General features: G+C 57.2%; 8 protein-coding genes across 8 annotated transcripts; all 8 read right to left on the minus strand.

The window, feature by feature from the left end:
• Positions 1 to 4,916: 4,916 nt before the first annotated feature.
• LDBPK_141040 (hypothetical protein, conserved) lies at positions 4,917 to 6,857 on the minus strand (the record flags this gene model as incomplete). The annotated part of the gene is made up of 1 exon (XM_003859423.1): positions 4,917 to 6,857. One exon carries the CDS (start codon positions 6,855 to 6,857, stop codon positions 4,917 to 4,919), a length of 1,941 nt encoding a protein of 646 aa, XP_003859471.1.
• Positions 6,858 to 8,771: 1,914 nt separating this feature from the next.
• On the minus strand, positions 8,772 to 9,902 carry LDBPK_141050 (ADP/ATP mitochondrial carrier-like protein; the record flags this gene model as incomplete). The annotated part of the gene is made up of 1 exon (XM_003859424.1): positions 8,772 to 9,902. One exon carries the CDS (start codon positions 9,900 to 9,902, stop codon positions 8,772 to 8,774), a length of 1,131 nt encoding a protein of 376 aa, XP_003859472.1.
• A 2,116-nt stretch (positions 9,903 to 12,018) lies between these two features.
• Positions 12,019 to 13,329, minus strand: LDBPK_141060 (hypothetical protein, conserved; the record flags this gene model as incomplete). The annotated part of the gene is made up of 1 exon (XM_003859425.1): positions 12,019 to 13,329. One exon carries the CDS (start codon positions 13,327 to 13,329, stop codon positions 12,019 to 12,021), a length of 1,311 nt encoding a protein of 436 aa, XP_003859473.1.
• Positions 13,330 to 13,745: 416 nt separating this feature from the next.
• On the minus strand, positions 13,746 to 16,805 carry LDBPK_141070 (hypothetical protein, conserved; the record flags this gene model as incomplete). The annotated part of the gene is made up of 1 exon (XM_003859426.1): positions 13,746 to 16,805. The coding sequence occupies one exon, from the start codon at positions 16,803 to 16,805 to the stop codon at positions 13,746 to 13,748; it is 3,060 nt and encodes a 1,019-aa protein (XP_003859474.1).
• A 1,459-nt stretch (positions 16,806 to 18,264) lies between these two features.
• On the minus strand, positions 18,265 to 19,209 carry LDBPK_141080 (hypothetical protein, conserved; the record flags this gene model as incomplete). Its single annotated transcript, XM_003859427.1, has 1 exon — positions 18,265 to 19,209. One exon carries the CDS (start codon positions 19,207 to 19,209, stop codon positions 18,265 to 18,267), a length of 945 nt encoding a protein of 314 aa, XP_003859475.1.
• A 693-nt stretch (positions 19,210 to 19,902) lies between these two features.
• LDBPK_141090 (hypothetical protein, conserved) lies at positions 19,903 to 21,420 on the minus strand (the record flags this gene model as incomplete). Its single annotated transcript, XM_003859428.1, has 1 exon — positions 19,903 to 21,420. One exon carries the CDS (start codon positions 21,418 to 21,420, stop codon positions 19,903 to 19,905), a length of 1,518 nt encoding a protein of 505 aa, XP_003859476.1.
• A 2,867-nt stretch (positions 21,421 to 24,287) lies between these two features.
• On the minus strand, positions 24,288 to 24,830 carry LDBPK_141100 (hypothetical protein, conserved; the record flags this gene model as incomplete). The annotated part of the gene is made up of 1 exon (XM_003859429.1): positions 24,288 to 24,830. One exon carries the CDS (start codon positions 24,828 to 24,830, stop codon positions 24,288 to 24,290), a length of 543 nt encoding a protein of 180 aa, XP_003859477.1.
• A 637-nt stretch (positions 24,831 to 25,467) lies between these two features.
• LDBPK_141110 (hypothetical protein, conserved) lies at positions 25,468 to 26,091 on the minus strand (the record flags this gene model as incomplete). The annotated part of the gene is made up of 1 exon (XM_003859430.1): positions 25,468 to 26,091. The coding sequence occupies one exon, from the start codon at positions 26,089 to 26,091 to the stop codon at positions 25,468 to 25,470; it is 624 nt and encodes a 207-aa protein (XP_003859478.1).
• Positions 26,092 to 27,091: the final 1,000 nt, after the last annotated feature.

Below are 27,091 nucleotides of genomic sequence, written 5' to 3' on the forward strand. Positions count from 1 at the left end.
CGTATATGCATATATATATATACCGTATATATATATATGCCGTATATACATATACGTACGGATGTGTATGCTGCTCTTCTCCACAGACGCACACGTGCTGGTAGGCCTCTGTACGCTTCTGGTCAGGCAAGGCCCTCCCCCCCTTTCTGCGCCGTCACCGCCTTCTCAGGCGAGAGGAAACGCACATGTACTTGACAAAGAGCCCCTCCCCCTCCCTCCCCCAGCAAGCTCCATATAACTGAATGGAGCATGTGTGGTAGCTGTGTCGCGGCATTTTTTTCCTTTTATTTTTCGAAACACGGTTCGATGGTGACGGCGTATAACACCGTCAGCCGCACTCTATTGCCTTCCCCTCTTCGCCCGCCGCAGTCGTTTCCGTTCGTTGGTTATTTTCCACACTCGCTCAGGAGAGGAGAGGGGGGGGGGGCAGAATCGAGTCTCCACCCCCCACCTCTCACCACCCTTCTACATTGCCTTCTTGTTTTGAGGTTTGAATGTGAAACTGAACATCGCAGGCCGCTGCCTTTCGCGGTGCTTTTCGGATCGCGTTCCTGCGCCAGGACCTTGGAGGCTGCGTGATGGAGGACGCAAGAGAGAGACACAGACGCCGTGCAGAGACCTCACGGACACACACACAAACACACAGACACACGGAGAGGAAAAGGCAAAGCATGGAAAACGAGCGTGCAAAGAACTCCGAAAACCAACACACAACGAGAGACCAAGACGGCGAGTTTGCGGAGGAGGTGGCACAGACACTTGGCAGCAAGCGAGAACCGGCACGAAAGGAAAAAAAAAAGCGAAGCAAGCGCGCGCATACGCGCACCTGCACAGCAAGCTTAGAGGTAAAAGCGCAACAAAAACCTTCAACCTCATGCGCTCATGCGGCTGCCGCTGCCGCCCACCCCCTCGCCTCCCCCTCTTAGAGCCAAGCATACACGCAGAGCCTCCCGCACACACGGGCATGCAGACACACATCCACAAGCGCTTGTGCGCTAAAGCACGTGACGTGCGTTCACGCTGTGTAGCTCGCGTGGGCAGGAAAGTGATGGCCAGAAGAGAGCGCAACGTGGGGAGTACAAGGGAGGGAGAAGACGCGGTGATGACTTGCCGCTGGCGCGTCTGCGTGCGTTGCATTCAGCAACAGGGCTTCCCTCACTCCTTTACTTTTTATGGGAAGGTATTTCCGTTGTCTCCGAGGGTGGTGGTGGTAGTGAAAACATCGGAGCCGGAGCAAAACGCTACGATAGCGTGTGTACAGCGAAGGAAGAAGAGGGGGGAGGTGGGGGGCAGGGCGTTGCTGTGTGCAGTGTGTACAGCATACGAGTGCGAGACAGAGACAGCCCATAGCATACCCACGCGCATTATTCGTCGCGGGTAAAGTGGAACAGAAACAATAACAATAAATAAATGAAGTAAAAGCGCCACAGAGCTAAGAAATAGAGACGCAGGAGGAGAGCACACACCCGCGCGCTCAGACAACGAAAGGGAAAGAAAATTCCGTCAGTGCATACGGCAAGCAGCACACCAAAAGGTAAGACACCCACACACACGGAAAAGAAGAAACAAGAAGCATGGATTCGTCACGAAGGGGAGGGAAGGGCGGACAAGCCGAAAAGAGAAGAAGCGACTTAGCCCCTGATACCCCTCTCCACGTGACCATCGTCAATAAGGCTTGCTCTCCATGCTGCCGCTGATGCTGCTCACGCGTCTCGCCGTCCATCCTTTCGCCTCTTGCTTTCTGTTTTATGGTCTTCGGCACCCCTCCCTTCTCCGGCTCGTGCTGCTATCATATGCGCCGGTTCACGGTGCCGGCTCGCCTACAAAGACAGTGCTTCGAAGACTTCCAGAGCGAGAGCGGAGCGCAAAGACGAAGAGGGCGAAGTGGTGGTGATGGCGGCATGCATGCGCATCGACGTGGAGAGAGAGAGACCCAACGCAGCAGCTCCACGCCGGCGCGCGGGGGGAGGAGGAGGGAGTCAACAAGAGATGCGCGTTTAGTGCAAGATGTCACGCAAGAGACATATATATATATATATATTTCTATATAAGCGAAAAGGGAAGGAAGGGATGGATGATGAGCATGTTGTATACACACGCACCGAGCACCATGTGGCCGTGGTGGGCAACAAGCGTAGAATCGCACAGGAAACAGAAGTGAGAGCACGCAAGAAGACGCAGCAGCGAATTAGAGGAAAAGCATCAAAGAAAAAAGAGGAAAGGCAGCGTGCGCAGGCCTTTCAAGTGGAAAGGAAAGGGAGAGGGGACGCCGAGGAGGGGCGTCGTCGACCGTAGAGGCAGTCGCTGCTGCTGCTAGCAACACAATGAGCAGCTGTCTTGAAAAGCAAATGCGAAAAAAAATAATAAAAACAGAAAACGAGTCGACAAATCGGGGAGGGAATGAGCAACAGGGGTGGCGGTACAGTAGAAGCTTGGAAAGAATGGAGAGAAATACGAAGAGTAGGAAAGACATACAGAGGTGCGAGCACCGCTGGAGGAGGTTTGGGGGAGGGGGGGGGGAGGATGGAGGCGGGGCATTACCCTTCCAAAGGGGAACTTCACCACTACCACCTCGATTGATCCTCCTCCCTGCATGCTCTTTCTTGGTGCCTCCCCACGCCATGTCTCTCTAACCTTTCGCCTTCGTTTCCATCCTCATACTTAAAACACTTTAAAGGGAATATTGCGTATCCCTGCGTCCTTCCGCCGCCTCCTCGCACACACACACATACACACAAACTCGCCCCGTGTGCCCGCGCTGCCCCCCCGATTCCTTCATGCCCTCCCCCCTCTCCAGCAAGCATCAAGGTCATCCTCCTCCGCATGCACACATTACGCCAACATGCCCCTCATGTGCTCTCCTCCCCTCACTGCCTCTGTCGTCAGCCTCTCACCCACGAAGCACGTTTCTTCGAGAAGCGCGCCCGTGGAAACGAAGCCTACGCGGCACAGCGAGCAAAACGCGTCTGAGGCGTGGATATGAGCCTGCGTCTGCACCTCTGGCTCCGCACGTTCGTGTGGGTGGAGTCGGCGTGGTTACGCCCTCTTCTCCATAGAAGCACACACAGGCCAAGAGAGACGCCAAGGCAAGACCAAAAAGAGAAAAGGATACAGGCAACGCGCGTGTTTCGTGTCCGTGAACCGTTATCTGTGTTCGCGTTGACGTCTGTGTACGCAAGCGTGCGTATCGCGCAGGTGCCCCACAAAGAGGTAAAGCATACGCAAACAAAAATTGGAAATGGAGGTGCAGACACGGTGGTCAGCCATGTGCAGCACAACACCGCCAAGGCAGAGGAGGACGGGGTAGGCAAGGAGAGAACGGCGCCGAACAGGCGAGAACAGCAGTGAGCAGTGGAAGACACGGATTAGAAAGGCAAAACGTTAAACAGAGGAGATAAACACACACAAACGCCGTAGAGGTGACCCCCACTGAAGCAAGAGCTGCAGTAGCCCCTCACACCACCACCAGCGGCATGGTGCTGGGGAAAAAGTAGTTAGGTGGCCGAGGGGGGGGGAAGGGAATGAACAGTGGGAGGCATCTCGACAACAGGCACACGCACATACACAGAAAACCATTTCAATGCCCCGTCCCCTTTATCCTCGGCTCAGCAGAAAACAGCTAGGGGGATATGAAGTCAGAGAAAGTGATAGACGGAGGCATGAGCATCGATACGCGTCCTCCATGTACGGCTCGGCAAAGGGCAGGAGAGAAACGACAGCGAGAAGCAGGGTACAACGCAACCACAAAGACGAACCCAAACACACACGCACACAGGAAAAAAAAAACGAAGACAACCCCGATAAAGTGAAACGACATCAGCCAACAGCAACGCATACATGCATATATATATATATGCACGTATATATACACTTACCAATATATACGCGTATACCACATACCTGTACACGCACACGCATGAAAAAGGACAGGCAGCGTGTCTTCTTTTTGCGTTGTTTTGCTCCTCCTCCCCCTCTCTCCCCTTCCCCCGCCCCTTTTTCTTTGGTGATGCGCAGCGACACAGAAGGCAGGCGAAGGAGAATGGAGGGGAGGGCGGGTCTATCGACGCATGAATCCGTTATCTGGCTCCTTCTTCGCTATTTTCGTTTTCCTTTTTACATCCATCCCATCCACTCCCCTCCTCTCCTCTCCCTTCTGCCTTTGCCTTCGCCTTTGTGTTTCTGCCATTTCGCTTCACGGGAAAGGGCGATGCGTATGAGGGCGCGCAAGGAGCGAGTGAATGAAATAGGTGCACGGGATGGGGGATCGAACGAGCGGATGGGGAAGGAGGTGGCACGAGAGAGACACTGATACGGACGCAGACAACGGGAGAGGAAGCGCACTTCTGGATCGGCGGGTGCCCCTCATATCCTCTTCTCGTTGGGAGAAGACGGGGCGGGGGTGGGGGTGGGGACTTGCTCCTGTGCAGCTGGTTTGCTGATGTTCAAATACGCGGTTTGTGTGACTGTGAGCCACACGAACGTACGCACGTGTATAGCAGGCCCACGGAGACAGGCGAGTGGCGCGGAGGAGGGGGTGCAGCACCAAGAAGTGAGGACAAGCAAACTGGCAAACGAAGACAAGGAGACGAAGCATAGCCGAAGCCTGCGTTTTGGGTTGTCCACCCCACCTCATGCGCCAAGACACGCATGCATCATCACAGCGTGTGCATGCACTTTGATATCTGCGTCTGCTGATGCGGGGTGGGGGCGAAGATGCTGATAGCTGGCGTCGGTGCACTCGCCGCCTTGCAGCTGCTCCAGAGGCAAGTTGTGGCGGGGAAGCAGCAGGGGAGAGTCATCGGCCGCGCTACAGGGACGCAGGCGGGGCACGAGAGACAGCGTGTGTGCTCAGTTTCAACAGCGGGGCGCTTGAAAACACCTACTTTCGTTTCGCATAAGCGGACCTGCGCGCGATGCTAGGCGATGCTCGAATAGTGCTCCCGCCGCCTGTCGACCGAGTTGCCCGTGACCCTTTCGTCCTCGATCTGGCCGGTGAGGGGGAGGAACGCGTCATGATCTTTGGCGGGGCTGCTGCTCACCGACGGCTGGCGCTGGTCTGCCGGCGCACCGTCAGGCAAGTGGGCGTGCCGGCTGGCGTTCTCGGCCATGGTGGAATCCATCTCCGCTACGATGATGCCACCGGTGACAGCGGCCCCACTTGACGAGCTTCCGCTGGCGCGTTTCTCCCTCGACTTTTCCGCGGTTTGGTCGCCCTTCAAGACCACTTTACCGCCTCGCACGAGGCCTAACGACGCCACAACCGCCATGAACATGACGTACATTGCGCTGATCTGCTGCACGTTGTTCGCGAACTCGGCCATCGTGGCGAGTGAGTGCTCCTTCCCCGGAGGCAGTGCTGCAATCATCCCTGCCACCAAGTTCGCTGCGATGGGCCCCATGGAGGCCTGCGCCGAGGCCTTGCCAAGGTACCCCACGCATACCAGCAACTTCTCCTTCCACGGCATACCACTGCCAATCTGAATCAAGAAGGTGACGGTAAATCGCACAGCTGTGCTGCACACCATGCAGATGATTGCCCTCGGGAAGAAGGTTTTGTTGAAGATCGCCTTGACGTTGATCTTGGCTCCCATCGTGGCAAACAAGATCGGCATCATCACCTGATCCCAGGACAGGGCGAGCCACGTCGCCACGTACTTCTTGTGGTCCTCGTGCTCCATCTTGCCTGTCCTTGACCACATGTGCGCCACTGTGGCGGAAAAGAAGACGCACATGACACAACCGCCTCCGGCGAGGTTCATCTTATATCCAAAGAACACCATCGCATAGCACTCGAAGAGAAAGATAACGAAGGCGAAGTCCATGCAGCTGTTCAGGTGCGCACGGGTGTACTTGCCGTTCGGCAGTCGGTGCGCCTCCTGCTTGATGAGCTCCACGACGTAGAAGAAAAGAATGCCAAGGCCAATACCGATGATGATGCCACCGAGGAACTGCACAGGGCCGAGGACGATTGCAACGGCCAGCTTCTGATCATAAAATATCAGCCCAATAATGAAGTTGGTGCACCACACGCCGATTACGATCTCAATACCAACTGCCGAGAGCATAAGTGACAAGGGGCCCACGCCACAGCCGTAGCCCATGTCCTGCAGGTACAAGCTACCTGGCACGACGACGGCCGGCGACACGATGCTGCACAGCATGCCTTGCAGGAACGCCCAGTTGTAGTTGTTGTTGTAGTCGAAGATCTTGTTGGCAATGAGGCTGTGCGAGACCCCCTCGAATACGAACGGCATCGTTGCCAGCAGTGCGGTCTGCTTCCAGTGCGGAATGATATCCTTGATGGCGAGCTTGTAGCCGGCACGGGCGAGAATCACCGTGAGCCCGATCTTCGAGGAGATGTCGAACACCTCCTTCACGATGCCGTGCGTCAGGTACTTGAGCGTCGGGATGTTGTTCCACATGATGCCCACCCACAGAACACCAACAAGGGGCGGTAGCTGTAGGATACGGCATATGAGGCCACCGACGATGGCGGATACGATCACGAGCACCAACGGATCCCAGACGTAGCCGCCCGGCTCCACGAGCCAGCGGGGGAGCATGTTCCACAGCAGGAACCATATCAGTACCACAAAGCACACGCGAATGAAGATGTTCAGCGCGCGGATCGACAGCCGGCGGCCGCCGATCGCGACGATGAGCCCCTCCTTCCAACACCAGCGCATCTCCCAGTGCTTCTCGCCCTCGCAGCACTCGCGGATCGACGGCAGGAACCAGTTGCTGCCTGTGTAAGGCAGGAGCGAATACAAGTCGCGGTTTGCCATTATATGCGTGACGTCCGCAATGTACACGAGGTCCTCTTCGTTCAGATGGTGGATCTCGTGCGCCAGCGGCATCAAGTGCGGCGGTAGCTCCTTGACGTACGTCTGGTTCACGAAGGAGTCCGAGTAGGAGAAAGAAGCGTTGAAGTTCTCGGCGCGGGAGGTGTGGTGGTGATCGCGCTCTGCGTTCTCCGGTGTCTGCGGTTGTGAGCCGCCGCTGAAGCTAGAGGTAGACGGAGCCGCGGTCAGGTCATGGTGGCTGCCCTTGGAGGCGTTCGACCTAACATCGTCGGCGCCGCAAGGACCGTGGCAGGGCAACGGGGTGAAGGATTCGTAGCTGCTGCCGGCGGACTGCGCCAAGTGGACGGTCCCGGCAGTACCTGCCCTCTTCCGCACTAGCAGGTCGGGCACCACCACCTCGCTTTTGTGCGGCTTCCCGTACATGACGGTGCGGCGCGAGTCCGCGAAGACGGAGCGGCTGCCGCCGCTCGCGTCGGGGTGAGAGAGTTGGTGAAAAGACGACCCAGCGGAGCTGCTGGAGATACTGGCTGCACCGTCTTCGTGCTGCGGCCGCAATCGGGCCTCAAGGGCCTCAGTGTTCCTGAGCGAGGACATGTGTATACCGGTTGCGACAGGCTGCTGCGGCAGAGGGTGCAGTCCAACGTCCCCAATCAGGGCATCGGTGTTGCTCTTGTCAACTCGACCGTCACGATTAGGTACAACGTACTGATGTTGCTGCTGTGGCTGGTGCTGTGCGTAGTAGTTGGGTCTGTCACTCATCTAACGTCGAGCTGCGCACGCAAAAAAAAAAAAAGACAAGCTCGCGTTTGGGAAGCGGTGCTCGTGCAATGTGAGAAAAGGGCACACACGTGTGGGGAGGGCGGGGTATGACTATGTACGGTTAAGCCATACATATATATATATGTGTGTGTGTGTGTGTGTGTGTGCTGAGGAAGCAGTGGAATAGGGTGAAAAGGACGTAAATCGTAGAGCAGGGGAGACAACAACGAAGCGAAACAGGCTGGACGTGTGCAACGGACTGATATGCAGCGTCCCTCTCCCCAAGCAGCAACAACAACAAAAAAAGATGAGAGCGAGCGCCGAGAGTACAGGAGAGAGGAGAAGGGAGTGGGACGTCGTACTCAGCCGGGCAAAGGTTGACCCGAGGAGGAAGCAGGCGTTGTGGGCGACAGGGGGATATGGGAGGTAACACTGTGCATCAGGAATGGATACGTGCCCGCTAGTGTCTGCTAGCGTACATTCACTCAGCGCTTCACTCGAAAACCGCCGTCGCCGGAGAGAAGAAGACCCTCCAAGTTGGGATTGATGGGCACTGTTCCTGTTTTACACGCGGCAAGCTGGTTGGGAGGGAGGGGTGGTGGGAAGGGAAGGGCTGACCGATGCGAGAAGATTGTCAAAACATCTTTGTTTTGGCTCAAGAAAGCACATCTGCTGGCACGTGTTAATGTCTTAATCGTGTTTCTTCCCTTCTGGAGGTGGAGCGGAGGCGACGGGGCCAGCGAGTGGAGCGACAAGAGGAGATGAAAAAGGGGGTGAGAGGGGCGAGAGGCGGGAGGGAGGGAGGGGGGCAGGAGACCCGTCGTCGCGCACGCGCACGCCGCTCTCGGCGCTCGAAAGAAACAAAGATAAGGGACGAAAAAAAAAGCGTGCGCGTGAAACCAACAACAGCGATATATACACACACACATACATGCATACATATCTGTGTATACTCGTGCACACACAACGGGAACAGCAACCAAGTGGGCCTTGACGGCGCTCATGCGACAGAGAAATGCGAGGCCGGTGTACCGCGAGATTCTACGCCCATTCGCGCGCACGCCTGTACACGCCAAACGCCAGGAAGCACGTGAACATCTTCTTAAAAAAAAAAGGCAGCGCAATCAGTGCCCAACGCGCACGCGCATAGGAGAAGAGAAAGCGTCAGGGATGACCTTTCCTTATTCTTTCTTTTCCGGCCGACGCACATCAAGCGTCTGCGGAATCCGTAAACATTACGAAAACCGTGCGTATTGCAATGCTAGCGACGCTCACCATGAGCCGGAAGCGTAGCCCCGACCACAGCGCCGTCACCCCTTCTTCTCGCACAATCGTCCTGGCGCAGTCCATAACGCCGGCGTAGCGCCTCTCGTCCTTCTCGTCTGAAGCCGTCAGAACGAGGCGACGGCTCACCACCTCCAGCGGCTGCGTGAGTACGTCGGCCACAATCGCCAACCCGCGAGCCACCGCGTACGGGTACGCCATCTGTACACGCTCACTCAACATGACGGAGGCGATAAGGTACAGACCACGGTAAGCGCACACGGTCAGCGGCTCGACGGCGGCGCCGCGGTAGAACCCGCCCCAACCCTTGCGACGGTAGATTTGGCGAGCTGTCTCCGTGGCTGTTGTGTAGCGGTACGCCTCCTCCTGCAGCGGCGAGACCGGCTCAGCCTCCTCTGCATCTGCTCTTCCATTCGCACCGCTCTTCGCCGCCGCTGCCTCGCCGCCAGCGCAAACAGCACCGGTAGCACCACCGGCTGGAGCGACAATGTCAGCCATGTAGTTGGTCATGATAGTTTTGCGGATGGCATTGTACGGGGTGGCGACCCACACCGCCGCGCTCGTGGCCGCCATCGACAGCGCCACGATGACAGAGGTGCTCATCTGATCCGCCATGCGGGCCGGAATCAGCCGCTGCAGGCATGCAAACACCGCATTGGTGGCGAACGAGTCCACGAAGCCGCTCGGCAGCGTCAGCACCGCATCTGCCATGACACCGCGGAGAAAACCGCCAAGCCCCTCCTTGCGCCACAGGCGGCTGTACAGCTGTCCAACGCCATGGAAGCCACCAGCGGGCAGGCGGCCCTGGCGCACCAGTTCGCCCTCGACAGCGGTCAGCACCATCACGCGGTCAATCGGGGCCGCCATAGATCGCTGTAAAAGATCAAAGACGGCGCGGATCAGCATGTCCAGCGCCATATCCGTAGCAGTCAGCTGCAACTCTTGACCGCCGCCGTACTGGCCATACGGGGTGTCGCTACCTGCTGTGCCCGTCTGAGAAGCCTGGTACTGCTGCTCCTGGTGGGCAGCTGGGGGAGAGGCGGCGTGGGCGGGCATGCTTCCCGTGCGCTACACTTCGCGACACGCGTGTTGTAATAGATATAAAGCAGAAAGAAAAGGAAAACAAAAGACTATGTGTGCTTGTGATGGGGAAGGGTGGTGGGGTGTTGGGCACCGCAAGATTAGGTCCACCCAACTCGGTCTACCTCTCTCGCCTCGAGTGGGGGGTGTCCGCTGCGAAATGCGAAGGGAAAAAGAAACCAAAGTGAGGCAGTGAGGAATCAACTAGAAACGCTCGTTGTACGTCGAGAACGATATACGGTATACACAGAGAGGGGGGAGAGGCGCACGAGCGTGTGTACGTGGGTGGCGCTGGTGCTACGTAATGGTTCAAAGAAGGGGAAGAGCGGAGACAGCACCGGAGCAAGGGCAAGCAAAACAAAACGGAAAACTGTGCGGTGGCGGCTCGAGGCGAGGGCAGCGCTGCAGAACTGCAAAACGGCGAGACGCTTCGAGAGGACGGCAGGGAGAGAAGCAGCAACGTGAGTCGAGAGAGAGAGGGAAAGGGACTCGCGCAACAGAGATTGTTGCTGGGCGGCACCGCACTGAACACGCAAAAAAAAAGAGGGAAACGGGCACAAGCTGATGTACGGTTGCTTGCAGACGATCACGAAAGCCGAGCACAGGGGAGCCGACACCGGGGGAGGAGGGGAAGAGGGGAGGAGAGAGATGGCGCGCACGGAGCAAACCACAGAAGGAGGAACAGGAAGAAATACAAAAACAAAAGCGAGAGTCAAGAAAGTTTAGCCCTTTAAGTCTGTGAAGGATGCGTGCGAGGAAATGCGTATATCATACGGAGCGAAGAGGTGGACCGCGTGTGCCTGCGGAGCCGCGCAGAAGGCGGGGTGGGGGAGCGCGAGAAGGGGGAGGACGCAAAGAGGCCGAAGCGAAAGAGCGCCAGGCGGTCAACGCGCATAAAATGCGGCAGCCGACACGCGGCAGGCGTTTCCCTTTGCTCGGCTTTGGTTTGTTGCTTTTGATAAGTGAGGGCGCGGAGCTTGAGAGCGGAAGTGAGGGGCAGCTGCGCCAGTGCGCATGCGGGGCAAGACGGAGAGGGGTCGTGGTGGTGGTGGCGGTGGCGAGAGGAGGGAGGATGTCGGAAATGGAGGAGAGGTCTGAAAGACGTGGGGTGCACTTGCACATTTGGGCGTGGCAATGCTCTCCTGCGCAAGTGTGGCATATGCCACGGAACGGGAGAAAGGCTGGAACCTGAAAAGTGCGCGCCACCGTCGGTGCCTACGTGGGGAGGGGGAAGGAAAAAGGGAAGCCAGCGGCACACTTTATACGGCCGTTGCTCTTGCTTCACACGCTGTGCACCGGCGATCAGCAAGCCGCTCCATCAGCTCCGCAGCGCTCTTGATAGGGATTTGTTTTCCTGCATGTGTTCTTGCTGGCCACTTATGCTGCCAGCCACCTCATCGCGGCATCTCAGGGCCCAGTGCCAACTCTTCGTGGGGATGCCAAAGGTCTGCCCCGCCTAGCCTGGGGTGCGACTGCGGGTTCTTGGTGTCAGCGGGCGGGTCTGGGCTAGCACTGTGCCGAAGGGACTTGCGATGATGATCAGGTTTGTGCGAGCTCACTACGATTCGTGTCGACGATTCAGCAAGCACGCGCTTGCACATGCTGTCTTTCGGCTTTAGCTTCGATGTCGTGATGCCGAGCGTGATACAGGGCCCACCCTGCGCTGTATGCCGTGGCATTGCAGCGGGCTGAACGGCGCCACACGGTGTTGGTTGGTCCGGTTCCTTGGCGTAGCCGTTGCGCAACCAAGGTAGACGAGTTGTGGTTGTGCGCGCGCATCTTTGTTGGCGTGTTCGCGATGGTACGGACACGTTGAAGAGCAAGGAAAACCGTCACTTTCTCTGAGGAGGACGTGCAGCCCCCATCCCTGCCAATGCTGAGGCACCCCTGGTGGCGCCAGGGCCAGCACGTCAAGCCCGCCGTGCCGTGATTGAGCAAAGGGGAAGGGGGAGGGTAGAAGACTGAAGGGCAAGAAAGGTGGGAAGCCGGCCATCCAGCAGCAGCGCAGGCGCGCGCGCCAATCGTGGCACGTATTGCGCACATATTGGTGCTACAGCACCGCCCTTACTTCTTCCTTGGTCATCCCTCCTTTCTACACCACAGCACCTGAAAAGGATGGGGCGGTTGGGTAGCCCGCGAGGGTCTGTAGCAGCGGCACCACCGAGCTCGTGATCAAGCAGAGCTGCAACCCAGCGAGCAAGCCAGCGACGCCTTCTTGGCGCCATACCTGCACAGCGCAGTCCCATCCATTCGCATAGCGGCATCCGCGGCGCGCGGTCGGGGGGGTCTTGGTCTGGTCATCGCCTCCGTTGCATGCACTTTCCGCATCTGCGACGGGCAGCAACGCCATGCGCTGTCGAAGAACGACAAACGGACGCTGCAGCGCGTTGACAGATCCAGCAACCGCCAGCAGCACTCCCAAAGCAAAGAGGCGGTGCTGCCCAAGACGCACTAGCGTCAACGGCGCTGACGCTCCACCAGCGTTCGAGGTGCTCATCATCGCCCATCGCTGCATCCACCGCGACGCCGGCTTCACCACCGTCCACGCGAGTCCAAGTGACAAGGCGCGGCTGGCGAGATCGACGTCGAGTCCGTTCAAGAGAAGGCTACGAGCTCCCATCCGGTGAAGAACGCATCCCCACACCTCGGTGGCGCTCGTGTAGCGGTGCTGCCGTCGCCGCTGCTGCTCCCCCCGCTGCTGTGCAGGCTGCGGGGAAGGTTCGCAGACAGGCAGGGACGTGTCCGCCATGTAGTTTACTCGTATTGTCGTCCGTACTGCGCGCAGCGGCCACGAGAGAAGACTCATGGCGAACGTGGGTGCCACTGTCCGCGACAGCCCGGCCCACCACAACGCCGCCGCACCACCAGCTCGGCTGCTTTGGCTGGGCAACAGCGAGCCAAGGCGATCCATAAGGCTGCGCATGGCTGCAAAAAGCAGCGCCTCCTCGACGAAGGACGCCAGCACAAAGCCGAACTCCGCTTGACCGCCACGCAAGAAGCCACATACGCCCTTCTCCTCCTTGTAGAGGTGACGCAGCCACCCAAAGGCACTGGCACGTGATGACCGCCGCGGCGGCGACTTGTCAGCAGTGACACGCACTTTCGATGAGCTGGCGCACGCCACGTCTTTGCGCAGCTCTCCCTCCACGGCTGCCAAGCAATCCAGTCGAAGCAGTGCAACCTTGACCACAAAGCTAGCTGCTGCCGTTGCTACCGAGTTGCCCAGCGCCACAAGCGCCGATGTGATGTCCTCCACCGTGACGCTGCTGCTCACCGGCACGCCCTCCTCCTCCAGAAAAGCGTTGATGCTTGACTCTGTCAGCCGACGGTGCTCTTCCTCATCGAAGTCGTCCTCCACATCGCCTCGTCGTCGCAAAGGGTAATCAGCCGCCGCTGCGGACATGTGGAGCTATGAGTGCGTGCACCTGGTGTTACTGTGTGATCCGTTGTGTGCCTGTTACAGCCACTCGCGTTTGTGTGCGTGCGCATCGTGTGCCCCCAACGTAGCACCGTGAGAAAGAGCACCATGAGAAAAAAAAAAAAGAAAGGGCGGGATGGAGATACGCAAAAGCATATCACCGGCACACAAAACGCAACTCGAGCCGCTGCCAGAGCTGCTAAAACTGCAGCATGCGTGAAGAAGCGTATCGGCATATGTGTGTGCGTGCAGCACTCCTCTTTTCCACAGCAGTCGAGCGTGCTTGGATGTGCGAGTGCAGCTGTCTCCACTGCCACTCCGCGTTGTTTCGTGCGCTCTCGCTCACATCTCCTGCTCTTTTTCTTCCCTACTTTTCAGCCTTTCGCCTCCTTACGAGAAGCTTAGTTGAGCCCTAGCAGCTCGTCGAGGAAGGCTTCAGTGTCGAGGACATGCTGGCGGGCACCGCCGCCCTCACCGTTCGACGGCAAAACCTCCCCAGCTGGAGAGGTGTCCTTTCCAGCACTCACGCCACTGTCGCAGCCGAGCCTCGACCTTCGCCCTTCGCCCCACAGCGCCAGCAGGGTTGCCCGCTCAGCGGGCGACAGAACGACTCCCCTCTCCTGGAGTATTCGCCTCACGTCCGAGTACAACTTTGGTGAATGCACCGCCGGCGCACACCGTAGAACAGTTTGAACTAGCAGAGAAACATCACCGCTTGCAAGTACCACACGAAGTGCGTCAGCCCAGCTGCCCACCCAGCGATCCGCTATGACGCCGCGAATAGTGCAGCGCCTCCGCGACCAATCTAGTGGTACCGCTGTACCAGGGGTCACGGCTGCCTGTCGCGCATCCGTCGCCAGCGTGGAAGGCGCGGCAGGAGACGTGTCTGCTGCGGCTATGAGCAGCGCAGTGGCCACCTTTGCCGCGACCATGGCTGGTGACTGATAAGAAGTGGAAGACAAGGTGGCCACTGGGGAAGTTGCCTTGACTGACGTATGCAGCATCGCGTTCAACAGCTTGTACGTCATCATCTCTGTCGGATCCACAGCGTCGCCTACGCGGCACCGCCACGCGGCCCACAAGTCCAGAACGGCCCTGCTTTGTGATGGACAGTCACGCAGGGCGTACGCGACCTGCGACACCACGAAGCCATCGAGGTAGGCGTCCGGAGCCTCGTGGAAGCACGCCAGCGCCTCCGCCCAACGCCCGGCCGACGCGAGGAGGAAGAAAATGCGTCCAAGTGCGCGGCTCAGCGGCAGCAACGGCGGTGCAGGCCCTGGCGGCCGGGGGCCGATGTGCAACAATTCGGACCTCGCCCCTGAAACGACAGCGATGTCGGATGGAGATGTACACGCCACGCGATGATGCGAATACTGTCGGGCAAAGTTCCACAGAGCCAAGGCACCCTGCCACGATGCGCCAGATGGCCGGGCCACCTCGCACGCGACGAGGCCCTTGCCAAGTCGGTGAAGAAACGAGAATTGATCCACCGGCAGGGGTGTGGACGTTGACGGGCGACAGCAAGAAGGGCCCTTCACCCCTTTGAGCACCAAGTCCTGTGTGTCTACGCTTGAGTTATCCGTGCCCTCCCTGCAAGGAAGACCTTCAGGAAAGCTGTGGTTCAAGCAGAGCCGCAATGCTGTGGTCCAGTCGCCTTGCGCCGTGGCATCGTCGATGCGCTGCAGCAGCCGCTTCAGTGAAACGCCAGCTGCGTCGTCCAGTGTCGTTGGCTGGTCCAGGCGGAAAGGGCGTGACTGTGCGGGTGGCGAACGCATAGCCAGCCGCAGAGCTTCCCAGATGCCACCAAGGCCCTCATTCTCCACAATCCGCTCATGCCACATGCGGAACGCTTCTAATGCGCCTCCACCGTCCTCTGGCACAGCGGAGCTGGAGTGGCCGCGAAGACGTTGTAAGTTACGCGCTGCATTGCGGAATATCGTCCGCAAGCGCATATGACCTTGTTCATCTGCTCTTTCACCATCATCTCTTCGGACGTCATCCGCCGTCGAGGAAGAGCCCAAGAGAATGGATTTGACGGCCTCGCTCATCGACGCGCACGCCGAAGGCGATAGCAGCGGTGGATGCTCCTGACTCCCTTCCCACCACGCCGCCGATGCGCTGCGACGACTGTTGCTGCTCATTTTCTTTTGCTTACCATCGCACACCGTGGTGAGCTCCTCCTTCAACAGACGCTGCCACTCGTCGGATGTGCTGTGCACATCACGGAGCGCTAGCAGAAGCAGCGCCACTGACTCTGTCATTGCACCCATATGCTGTCCCGCTCGAGTCGCAGAACTCCAGAACGCGAACTTCGTCAGCTCCTCAACCGCCCCTTCCAGGAACGAAACAAGACAGCGACGGTGGGCCTGTGACGGACTCTTGCGCGGGCCGGTGCACTCGTTGCAGCACCACAACCATTGCCAGAAAAGATGTCGCCATACGCGCAAAGGCGGCGCAGGGCTCTCCTTGCACATCTGTCCAATTTCGACCTCGCTTGGGGGAGTGGTGGCACTGCTGTTCATCATCTCAAAAAGAAGTAGCATGTCGCGCGTGCGCATCGTATCGCGCTCCACAACGTGTGTAAAAAGGGCGAGCAGCAGCGCCAACCGCGGCGATGACGGCGACGAGACAGCCTCCATGGTTCGCCGCCACACATGCCACGCAGCCGCGCCGTGGCCGCACCACAACAGCAGCCAAACAGACACCTCCTGCAGCGATACAAACATGAAAGGAATCACCGCGCAATCATCAGAGTCCTCAGCGGCTGCCAGCGCACTGGCTCTGCGGATATGCAAGCCACTTTCGGACGAAGCTTGCCGTGACGCTTGCGCATGTTGGGTGGCGGTGGGGTCTTCTTGCTCGTAGCAGCGGAGCACTTCCAACGCTTCGCGCCACGCCCCGGTGCCAATGAGCTGGCACAGTCGCTGCTGCACTGGCGACATGGCAGAGTGCGCATCACTGGCACTGACGTGTGGCAGCGGTGAGGCGCATGGCGGCTCTGGACGCATACGAGCGGGGTCATTCGCAGCTAGTGCAGCATCGGCGCCGGATGCGCTGCGTGACGTGGCGGCCTCAATACACTCGGTGCTCGACTTTCCCGACGTCGCGGCACCATGGCGTCGTCGCCGTCGGTGACTGAAACGGCCCTGCGCTCTCCACAAGCTTGACTCCACTGGTGCGACGAACTGTGTTACCACGTGTGCATCGATACTATGTACACCACTGTGCGAGGTGGCAGGCATTCGGCCTGAATCGCTCTCGCTGTCAGTACTCCAGTGACCTGCGAGGGCCGGTGGTGACGGCGATGCGGCAGGTGGTGGCAGAGACGACAGCCACCGCCTAGGGGTGCGCAGTGCCATGGTGACGACATCTTTCTTTTGCATGCCACTGCGCTGGAGCACAAACACCTTTGTCTGTGAAGACGGCAGAAGGAGCCGCCGAAATTGCAGCGCGCTACCCATGCAACGGCGGCTGATGCTCTGTGCACTGCGAAGACGGTCGGACGTTCCACCAAAGAAAAAGCACGTTGCCCGTGAGCTTCTCATGGCACCACTGCACAGCAGGAAGAACAGAACATGCGATACTGTGCGGAGGGGGCCTCCTCCAACAAGCGCCACTCGTGTACGTTTGGGTACAGCGAACCTCGTGCGATTGCGTGTACGCCCGTGCAATGGAGACGCTGCAAGGGGAAGGGTGTAATGCACCGACTATCACGCGGGACGCAGACATGTGAAGGCGCACGCCAAGCACAGATGCGCCAGAAAAAGTAGGAAAGGAAAAGGAACAAGACACAGAGAGACACGCTAGTGAAGGGCGTAATCAGATGGAGCAGGTGAAAGCCAGCATGTGCTAGTGGTGCGTGTAGAGGGAGGGCGGGGAGGGGGGTTGTACCACAAAAGGAGATGCCCCAGCATATTCTGTGTCCCGCTAGCTGGAGAGAGGGAGGTGGCACACGGTGGAAACGTTGTGTTCATCACCGGGTGCCAGCGAACACACCCACACATCCACAGACACACACACACACACAGAGACGCAGCAGCCCCCCTCCACCTCCCCAGAAAAAAGGGGGAGGGGAGGTAGTCTACATGCGCGCAAAGGGGCACGAGAAAAATACACGCACACACCTGTCTATCAGCCCGCTCTTGCTATCCCTTGCGTGTGTGTGTGTGTGTGTGTGTGTGTGTGTGTGTGTTGAGAGGTGTCGTTCACCTTGGAAGCGACGCGCACGAAAGCATTGCCTTTTCTTTGCCAGATTTCTATTCGTTCACGCCGCCGCAGGCTAAGCAGCGCAGGTACACAACGATGGCGCCATCGTCACCAGGGAAACGGGGAGGGAGGCGCTGGCAAAGGCCGAAAAACACATGAGCGCCACAGCAGCAGAAGCTGACAGTACAAGGAGCGCAGCAGAACCGACAGAAAACACAGAGAGAACTATGATACATGTGAAAAGATGGATAGAGGGAGAAACGAGAACACGCACACACACACACACAACCCCCCTCGAACACCAGCGCACAGGCAGGCAGACGTCTACACCATACAGAGTGGGGTACGATGGACATCAGCACTGCGCATTCGCGCGTGCTTGTGTTTTGGGTGTGTCTGTGGGCGCGTCGGCTGCCAGACTCGAGGGAAACATCGAGGAAGACCCAAAACAGCAGCAGCACAAGGGAAAAGAGGCAAACACAAGGAACGAGTGCGAGCACAAACACCCACGCGCGAGCACCCGTGGCGTGGCGCGATCCGCCTCCCGAGGAGAGGGAAAGGAGGGGGCGCCGGTTTGAATCAGTGTCCCGCAAGACAATGCATCTGCATAAACCTCCCACGTCGGCCAACTCCCACGAGCAAATCACCTAACCTGTCCATGTCCCTCCCCCTCGCCCTTTCCCTTCTGTTATGCACTGGCTTCGTCCCGTCATCTCACATCCGCGATGGCATCGACGAAAGCGCCGCTTCCGCGCCGATCGTCTGCGTGAGGTTTGCCCTGCGGTACGTCTTAAGGGACGGCAGGCTTTTCTCTGTCAGGTCCAGCCCGGCACCCTTGCGCGCCTCCGACGTTGCCAAGCCAGTCGACCACGGTGCGTGCACTGGCATGGACCACTTGGTGCGCGTGTGCCACGTGCGGAACGGGTGTCGGTGGTTTCGAATCGGTCCCTTGTCGTACGGGTCAGGAATCCACTCCACGTCACCGCCGATGTGCAGGTGATCCGGCTTACCAGCGCGGAAAGGGCCATAGGTCTTGCGCGGCTTTCTCTCCGGCTCCCCCTGCGGCATCCACTCGGGGTAGTCGTGCTTCACGGGGCCGGTGCGGAAGTGCCAAATGCGGCCGCGGTTCGGCTTGTCGTTGTACGGGTCAGGAATGTGCTCGGCAGCGCCGCCAAGGTAGTCGCAGAGCCCGCCAGTCTTCATGAAACCCGTCCGCGGTGACGGCCCCGTGCCATCGCCGTCACCTTCCGGCATGTACGGGTACTCGGAGAAGAGGCCGCGCTTCAGAGGGTCTTTGCGGGTGAACATGGCCGTCTGGCGAGGCACATTGTTCGGCTTCACAGGACGGCCAGGATCTGTGTCGAGCGGCAGGTGCCCCATGCCGCCCATGTCTGTTCCTCGCCCCAGCGCAAAATCCATGCGGTCACCGGCGCTGCGGTCGTTGACGTGTTGCGGTTCAATAGGCGCCGCGTACGGACCGCCGCCTGCGTACTCATATTGAAATTGACCGCCGGCACGGAGGTCGTGGAATGGGGCACTCTCGCGGGTGATGTGATCCTGTTCGCAGTCGTAGAGGTGATGCCAGTTGGTCCAGTGCCGCCGGTTGTCCCAGTTCTTGGGACGGAGGTTGTGAATGGTCTCCAGGCGGCCCTCCGTCATTATGCTGAAGCGCTTCTCGTTTTGGGTATTGCTAGATGAAGAAGTGCGTTTCTGTCTCGAAGCGCCGTCAGAGACACTCGACTCGGCACCTGAAGCGCAGGGAGCAGGCGATGACGAGACACAGCTCGGCAACCCCACACGAAAAGGCGGAGGGGCGAGCAAGAGCCGAAGAGCACGTGTGCTGAAGGAAGCAATCTTTCTACGGAATGCTGTACGCTTGTGCGTAGATGTGGTGGCTAGGTGGGATGGGAAAAGGAAAGGGAAGAGCAAGACGAAGTGGCGGAGGGTAGAGCAGCCAACGTGTGCGCGACAAGACGGAGAAGGCAGGCACAAGCGAGTGCCACCGCACGGCAAAGAAACAGCTTGGTAAATCATCAGCATTGGAGCGTCTCGGCCAAGCTCTCTTCGTGCCCATACGCGTACGCGAAACCGTGCACACGCTATCCATTCGTCCTTCGGCGTTTTCCTTTTTCCTCTGCGGTCGCTAGCTGCGGGTCCAGAAGCTGCTCGGCACACACGCGACACATACACAATCATATAAAGGACGCACCACCTGTGAGCCACGAGGGACGCGGAAGTGTCCGTCTGAAGGGAAGCTCAAGTGCTCCCTCACGCAGATCAGTAAGATGCAGAGGCGACGCTCTTCGCCCCCGTGGAGTAGCCGCTTTTCTCCGCTTCGCCTCGCAGCTCGTCTCACCGAAACCCTCTGCGTTCTTGTTGGAAGTGCCCCACCATCGGCTGGCCTGCCCCAAGTGCCGGCGCGGAGCGAGGTTCGCTAGATCCGTGTGCAATACCCCGCATCGCCATCGCGTCGGCCGGCGCGGCAAGCGGGGTGTACTCCTTCACTGTGATGCCAAACTTCCGCTCAAACGCGAACTCAGCGAACTGGTATATGTAGTCCTGGAAAACGTCGCCGATGACGCCGTCATGCAGGCAGAAATACGGCATCTGCGCATCGTGCAGCGGGCGAGAGACAGACACGTACTCCGTCTGCCCGCTGATCATCTGCATGCGGCGATAGCGGTCAAGTTCGATGCTAAAGTAGTCGAGGGTCTTCGTCGCCACCCGCGTCGCATGCCGCTTCACATCGCGGTTCGACCAGTGCGCCATGCGGCGCTGATCAAACTTTCCGTAGTACTCGATCGCGTACGCGGTACCAGAGCCGAAAATGCCCAAAACCTTCTCCCCCATGGACGCCAGCTGCGAGTCGCTTGGCGGTTTGCCCGTGTACAGGGTGTTGTGTAGACACAACGCAGAGCACAGGGATGGCAAACATTGGCTAAGAGCACGGTGCACCCAAATAGCCTTCATCTTGGGGAAGACGGTGTTGACAGCGTCGGGGCTGAGGATGGCGAATGGGCTGTACAGCAGCCACTGCGGGCGAAGCAACACATTCTTTGTGCCGTACGCTTGCAGCTCCATCACATTGTCGATAGGATCGAACTCCCGTGTCACAGGCTCGGAGAAGTGCCCGCACTTCCGGTACCACTGAAGTAGTTCTATCACGCGACGCACCTCAGTGTACACCGGCAGCTGATCCTCCTCCAGGCACTCAAGCAGGTACTCATCCAGTCCGTGAAGCAGGCCCCACGCGTACGACTGCGGCGTCATGAGATGCAGGGTAAGGTCATCGTCGACTTGGTCCGCCTGCGGCACCCGAACGCACAGGAAGTCTGGGTGCAGATACGAAAAGCCGCGGAACTTCTTGCGAAACGCGTCACGGCGCTCGACGTCGAGCAGGAGGGACGGAGACAAGGTGTCGCACTGGCGCGGCGTTAGGAACAGGCCCGAGCGGGCCAGCACATGTGCAGCCATGTGGCCGTTCGAGCGAGGGAGACCCATTATCACGATCGGGTTCTCGACTGCAGGCTCCTTTGCGATTTCGCCACCATTCAGCCGGTACACCTCCTCGACGGCGAGCCTCTGAGCCAAGGCGTTGGTTAGCCGCGAGCGCAGCAGCTGACTACCATGCTTTGTGGTGCCCGTCTTGTCCTGGCAGGCACGACACAGCTTTTTCCACCAGCGCGCGTGCGGCAGGTGTGCCTCGGACGGCACTGCCACATTCGCTGCGGCGCACGCGTCCGTGACGACGGCCTCAAATTCAAAGCTCTCCTGCGCGGCGCGCGAGGTGAACATGTCGAGGAGGCGAGCCGGCCACGATCCGCCGCGGACCACGTCACGCACCCCCGCCATCGACTTTAGTCCAATCATGGTTTTTTTGCGACTTGGCCCGCGGAAAGGGAGGTAGAAAGTAGGAGAGTTGTGGCAGGGTGAGAGGGATTGTGTGTGCACGCGGAGTGCTGCGGCCCGCACTACGGCGAGCGTATTGGCAGGGACACACGCCCGCACATGCGCGCACACAAGAGAAGCAAAAGAATGGTGCGTGAGAGAGGGGCAGCTCTGCAAGTCTTTTGCGCAGCTGCCTCTCTCTGTTTCACTGGCACCAGCGAGGGGTGTTGCCGCAGCATTGTTGGCTCGGTCAACATAAAACGAAACGGTAAGAGCGCACGCACAAAAAGAAAAGGAGATGGTAAAGGGAGAACGAGAGAAGGATAGCTTGCACACGCTGGTGAGAAAAACTTGCTCGCATAGACATCGGCGCATGCAAGTCAGAGTGACAGCGGAGACAGCTATGGGGAAGAGAAAGACTAGGTCGATGTGCTACGACTGCGCCGACGTATGATCCCACAGAAGCGCGCGCATATACCTCTCCACCCTTGCCCTCATGTTGAAGCCTTCTGTCCATACGTAGGGGAGAACGCTGAGGGCAGAGGCTGCCGATCGTCGCATACCCTTTTCTATCCCTCCTTCGTGCTTCTTCGTCATGCCCACCCTCCTAGAGGGTGCACACCCGCCACGAGATCGCATCGATCGCTTCCACCGGAAAGCCAAGATGACATCATGTGCACTCGTGCCTCGCGTAGCCTCTACCTCTCCTGCTTCTTTATTGGTTTCGATGCCGCTGCGGCTTTTTTTTTTGGTGAGGGTTTAGCCTCTACAGACGGCGCAGGAAAGCATTCAGCTCATCGCTGCACTTCTTGCAGCGCAAACCTGTGAAACGAACAGAGTGAAACCGAAGAGCAGAAAAGGGCGAGAGAAGGATGCTAAGGCGGTGATGGGTGCTACGTCTCGTCTCCTGCTCTCAAACCTCCACGCGTGTGCAATTCTTTTTTGTCGTTGTTGAGGCTCCAACCACTGCGCCAACGGTATCATAGAAACAGACACCGATGGGGGAGAAGGGGGAGGGGGACAACACGAAGCTTCAGTGACAGTACACGGAGCGGGGATGGGGAGAGGGCAAACGTGTGCGACACACAAAACCCAACATTAAAGGCTGAGCTACCGCGAGTAAAATGCGTCTTGGCTCTCGCCAGAGTCATCAGCGTAGCGTACCTCGCAAACAAACAAAAACGCTGGTTTCCCGCTGCCCTCGTTCTGCTCTCCCTCCGCCATCCTACGCCGCACGCGCACACACGGGTATGCCCGCGCGATCACGGTACATACGCGCAAGCGCATTATACCATCGCGTAAACAACAATGAAAAGACCAGAGAGCGAGTTGTTTGCTGTTTATTCTTTTTTTTTCCTCTCTACAGTGAGCAAGCGTGGCATTAGAGACACCAAAGGAGGAAAAAGGAAACGGCGGCAGAGAAGCAACAAGACACGCTCAAGCATATGCACCTACACATGGCCACATGCCCACGGGGAGCAAAAAAAAAAATGAAAAGAGTGGGAAGACAGGCCTTCTTTAATGACAAGAAAAAAAAGAGAAGAGCGTGTAGAAACCAGGGCGATCGAGTCGGCATGTTTCAGCGCGACAGGTAATGCCGCGCTGTTGGTGTGGACGCTTGTGCAGAGGGGGGGGAGTTCTGCCTTTTTTTTTTGTGTGTGTGTGTGTGCCGATCGTTTATGTATGGATGTATTTGATATATTGTTTTGTTGTTGTTTTTCGGGCCTGCCTTTTGCTTGCTTGCCTCTTTCCTCGCCTTTGCTGGAACGACGAGGTCAGACAACAACAGCGAATTATATAAAGTGCATTCATACATAATAATCTTTGAAGAAGCGAAAAAAAAAAAAGAACATGGAGACGCAGCCGCAACCGGGGCTACAGAAGCCACCACAGATCTTGCAGCAGCGGACGCTTGCTTTCCATTCCTCCTCCTCCTATTCCTTTTGCAGTTGCTTACCTCATTAGATTTCTCTTCGAGTTCGTTCACAGAGTCATTCTACGTGTATGCATGCATGGATGTGTATGCGTATGCGTATGCTATTACGTTGCATTTCAGTAGAGAGCTCCTTCACGGCTACACGTCACCACAGAAGCTAAGCGAAAAGGGTTTCGCGAAAGAGAGGGAAGGAGGAAGGGGGGAGAGGAGCAGAGAGAAGGCACCGCAGACAACGCGGAAACAACAACAACAAAAACAGCAAGGGTGTGTGGCCCCATGCCTGCGGCTTTCGATTTTTGTCGTCACTCTTGTGCACCTTTGGCTGCCGTGGCTTGTTGGGGTTCTCGCTCATACCGCCCACGGCAACAACTGACCTCCTCCTCCCGTGCTGCGTACACGGTGTTCAGGTATCGTTGCACCACAGCTTCGCGCATCCGGGCCGCTTCCCTTTCCCTTTCTTTTCCCTCCCTTCCCGCGAGCGTGTGCAAGTTTGTGGGTGGTTGTCTTTCCGAGCAACAAGAGAAGACATTCTGCTTTACAACACCTTGTTTAATTTTCCTTTCCGCATTACGAGTAGTACCACCGCACTATGCACAGCTGCATGAACGCCGCTTTCCTGCCCGTGAACAGTGGTTCGGAGTAACACACACACACACACACACACACACACACAGATGTCGATACAAGCCTGTTAGAGAACAGAGACCAGCAGTAGTAAGAAAAAGTCACCGTTGCACGCGCCCCACTGCACCACTTGAAAGTTCCGAAAACAAAACGAAAAAGAAACTGAGAACCGGAAAACATCTGGTTTCTTTTTGTTAGGATTGTTGCTGGGTCAATGCGAAGCATGGAGTGCATCCCAAGAGTTTTACAGCCCCTGCACCCTCCCCCCATGGCTAGTCCCCTATCACTACTACTGCGAGAAGCGCGCGGACTCTGAAAAGGAGGAGACAACTGTCTGCGTGTATTGACGCTGCAGCGAGAAGAGCGTCGCCAAAGCCAGCGCTGAGCCTAGCACAAGTATTAGCAGCGTCGGGCCGCGTGTGTCGTCGTAGCGCATTGGCTCTCGCATATAGATCTTGTTGGCGCGATCGCGGAAGATAAACAGCGAGTATACCATGAACACAATTGAGACTGGGAGCAACACCAGGCCAGCTAGCTCCGCACCGTTGTTAGTGGAATCGCCAAAGTTCAACAGTGTCAGAGACATCAGGCCAATCATCACGGAAATAGACAGCCACTTCAAGAACGTGCGCTCATTTGCAAAGAAGGTCTTAGGATCGATCTTCTGGGGAACGCAAATACGTTTGTCGTTGACGGAGCCGGTGAGGTTTCGACCTCCCGGGCCCTGGAGGCTCTCATACTTGTCATCCCCTTCGTCTTGGCCCTCGGCCCACGGCTTCAAGGAGCCGCCGACACAACAGAGGTAGGAAAGACCGCGGTTCGCAGCGTCCATGGTAGCGCAGCACGTCGATAGAACGCGAAGAAAAAAGAAAATGCTAAAAGTGCTAGGGAGCTTATAAAAGCAGATCACCTATGAGCGAAAAGTGGCTGATATATAGGTGTGGAAGAGGGCTGCGTGAGCGTGTGTAACACTGTTTGTAAAGCAGGCACGGGTTTACCATCGCGTCGAGAAAAGGGCAACGGAGAGAACGAGAAAAGACATCGAAAAGAGTAAAGATGGAGCACTTTGTGAGATTGTGTTGTTTGCTGCTGTTCTAAATATGTTTCACAGCCACCAGTTGGGCGACGGTAAGACATGTGGGCTGATGGCGGTCATCATCTGAGCCGAACGTTAGCTGTGCCGGTCGAACTGTGCGTGGCACCCTTTGCGATGCAGCATCGCTTTGCCCTCTTAGTTCCCTTTTTTAACCTATGCAATACGATGGCGCATTTGCACACAGAAGAAGTGCGCACACCGATACGAAGATCGTGCGACAGGTAGTGCCGACGACGCGAATGGACTCCGTTTCCACAGCGTAAAGCGGCCAGCTCTAAGGAAAAAAGAGGACGAGATAAGAGCAACGGGGCCGCTCACTTTCAAAGCAGCAATGAGAATTTCATCGTCGCCAGCTGTAATAAAAAAATAGCAACTATTCGGGCTTCCTTCCAACATTGGAGGGCTGGCGGTAAGTGTCCGTGCTCGGGATGAGTACGGATTGCGTAGGGTTGTGCGCCGCTAGGTAGTTGGTGGTGAACACAGCGGTAGCGACGACAAGGCGCCACAGCATCGACCAGGCCAAGTATCGCTGCAGCGGAAGTTGCCAGAAAAGGGAATTCTCAAGCCCATTTACGCCAAGGCTGATAAGGTGCAGTGACGCAACGACCAGCGTGCCGGGAAAAATGAGAGAGTACAAAACAAACGGTACAAGCTTCCTATCACCCTGGCCGCCACAGACCACCGACAGAGGCCACGGCAAAGACCGCAGTACAGACAGCTTCATTGGTGGGCTTTGGCCCAGAGCAATGGCACGCGTAATTTGGGTGCTGTTAGAAAACGTGATGCTGGCTATGAAGAGTGTAAAGCTGAAGACGTTCACACAAAAAGTCGCTGTAACGAGAACTGCTGGTGCACTACTGCTTTCCACAGTTGACTTCTCCATAAAGTAGTTTGCGGCAAGCGTTAGTGAAGTCATAACACTAAAAGGCACAGCAAACGTAGGTCGTAAAAACACCTGTGAAAACGAATCTGTTTCTGGGAGAAGATAAAGCTCCATGGTTCCTTTAAGCGATGTTTGAATGTTGATTAGTGTACAGAACAGGCAGCATGCGATACCGATGAATGTCAAGCGTTTTGGTGTTTGTGAATGCGAAAAGCACACGTGTCAATGACTGTAAAGCATTCCTGGAGCCAATAGCGGCGTCGAAGGTTTTTCCTTTTTCACTTAGAAAAGGCACGTAAGCGCAAAACAGGATACAGACGCAGGAAAGCGGGTAGTAGAGGGAAAAAGTCACTACGCAGCGCCAAAGCAGAAGCACCACAGTACGCGAAAGCCCTTGTACCTACTTGGTAATGCCCAAAACGCTAGGCGAGATGCATTTGATCTTTGCAAAGTGCAACTGCACGCCATGCTAGCTCATTCATATTCACACTCATATGCGTTTGGCACATTCATTTTGGCGTTGCTTTCGATTTTTTTCTTCGCTGGAAAAAATGCGAGAAGTGGGTGATAAAAAGCTGGCCTGCAGACAGCAAGTGTGCAAAGCTTGCAGCTAAAGGGGGCTTTCATTCAGTTTGCCAGTCATTCATCAGACCGAGAAAAAGGAGAAAAAAAATAAATGGCCATCTACCTCGCAACCACAAAATGACAACCTCATCATCTCAGACGCAGGTATACTAGGAAACGAAAAAAAAAAAAGAAACATGCCTTTTCTGAATTGAAAAGGAGGAAGCAGCAAAAAGAAAAAGAAAAGAAAGTGTTGTTATGGGGCTTCTTGCATTCAGTCACCACAAGGGCAAAGATACAGGCCGTGCCCCATTAGTTTCATCATTCTCCATAGGCAGACACAACAAAGCGCTGGAGCAGAACTACCGCGCAGTGTTTGCAGTAATGCAGTCTGCACTAGGATCGCAGGGGACGCACGGGCGGTCAAGTGAATATGCAGCCCTCACTTCCGCTTTCCGTTCCATAACGGTCACCTTCAACTCAATGTACAAAACGTAAAGGAGCTCACTAGTACCGATGTCACGGGCTGCAAAAACTAGATTATGACATT

The sequence above is a fragment of the Leishmania donovani genome, chromosome 14 (assembly GCF_000227135.1).
Source record: "Leishmania donovani BPK282A1 complete genome, chromosome 14".
NCBI lineage: Eukaryota > Euglenozoa > Kinetoplastea > Trypanosomatida > Trypanosomatidae > Leishmania > Leishmania donovani.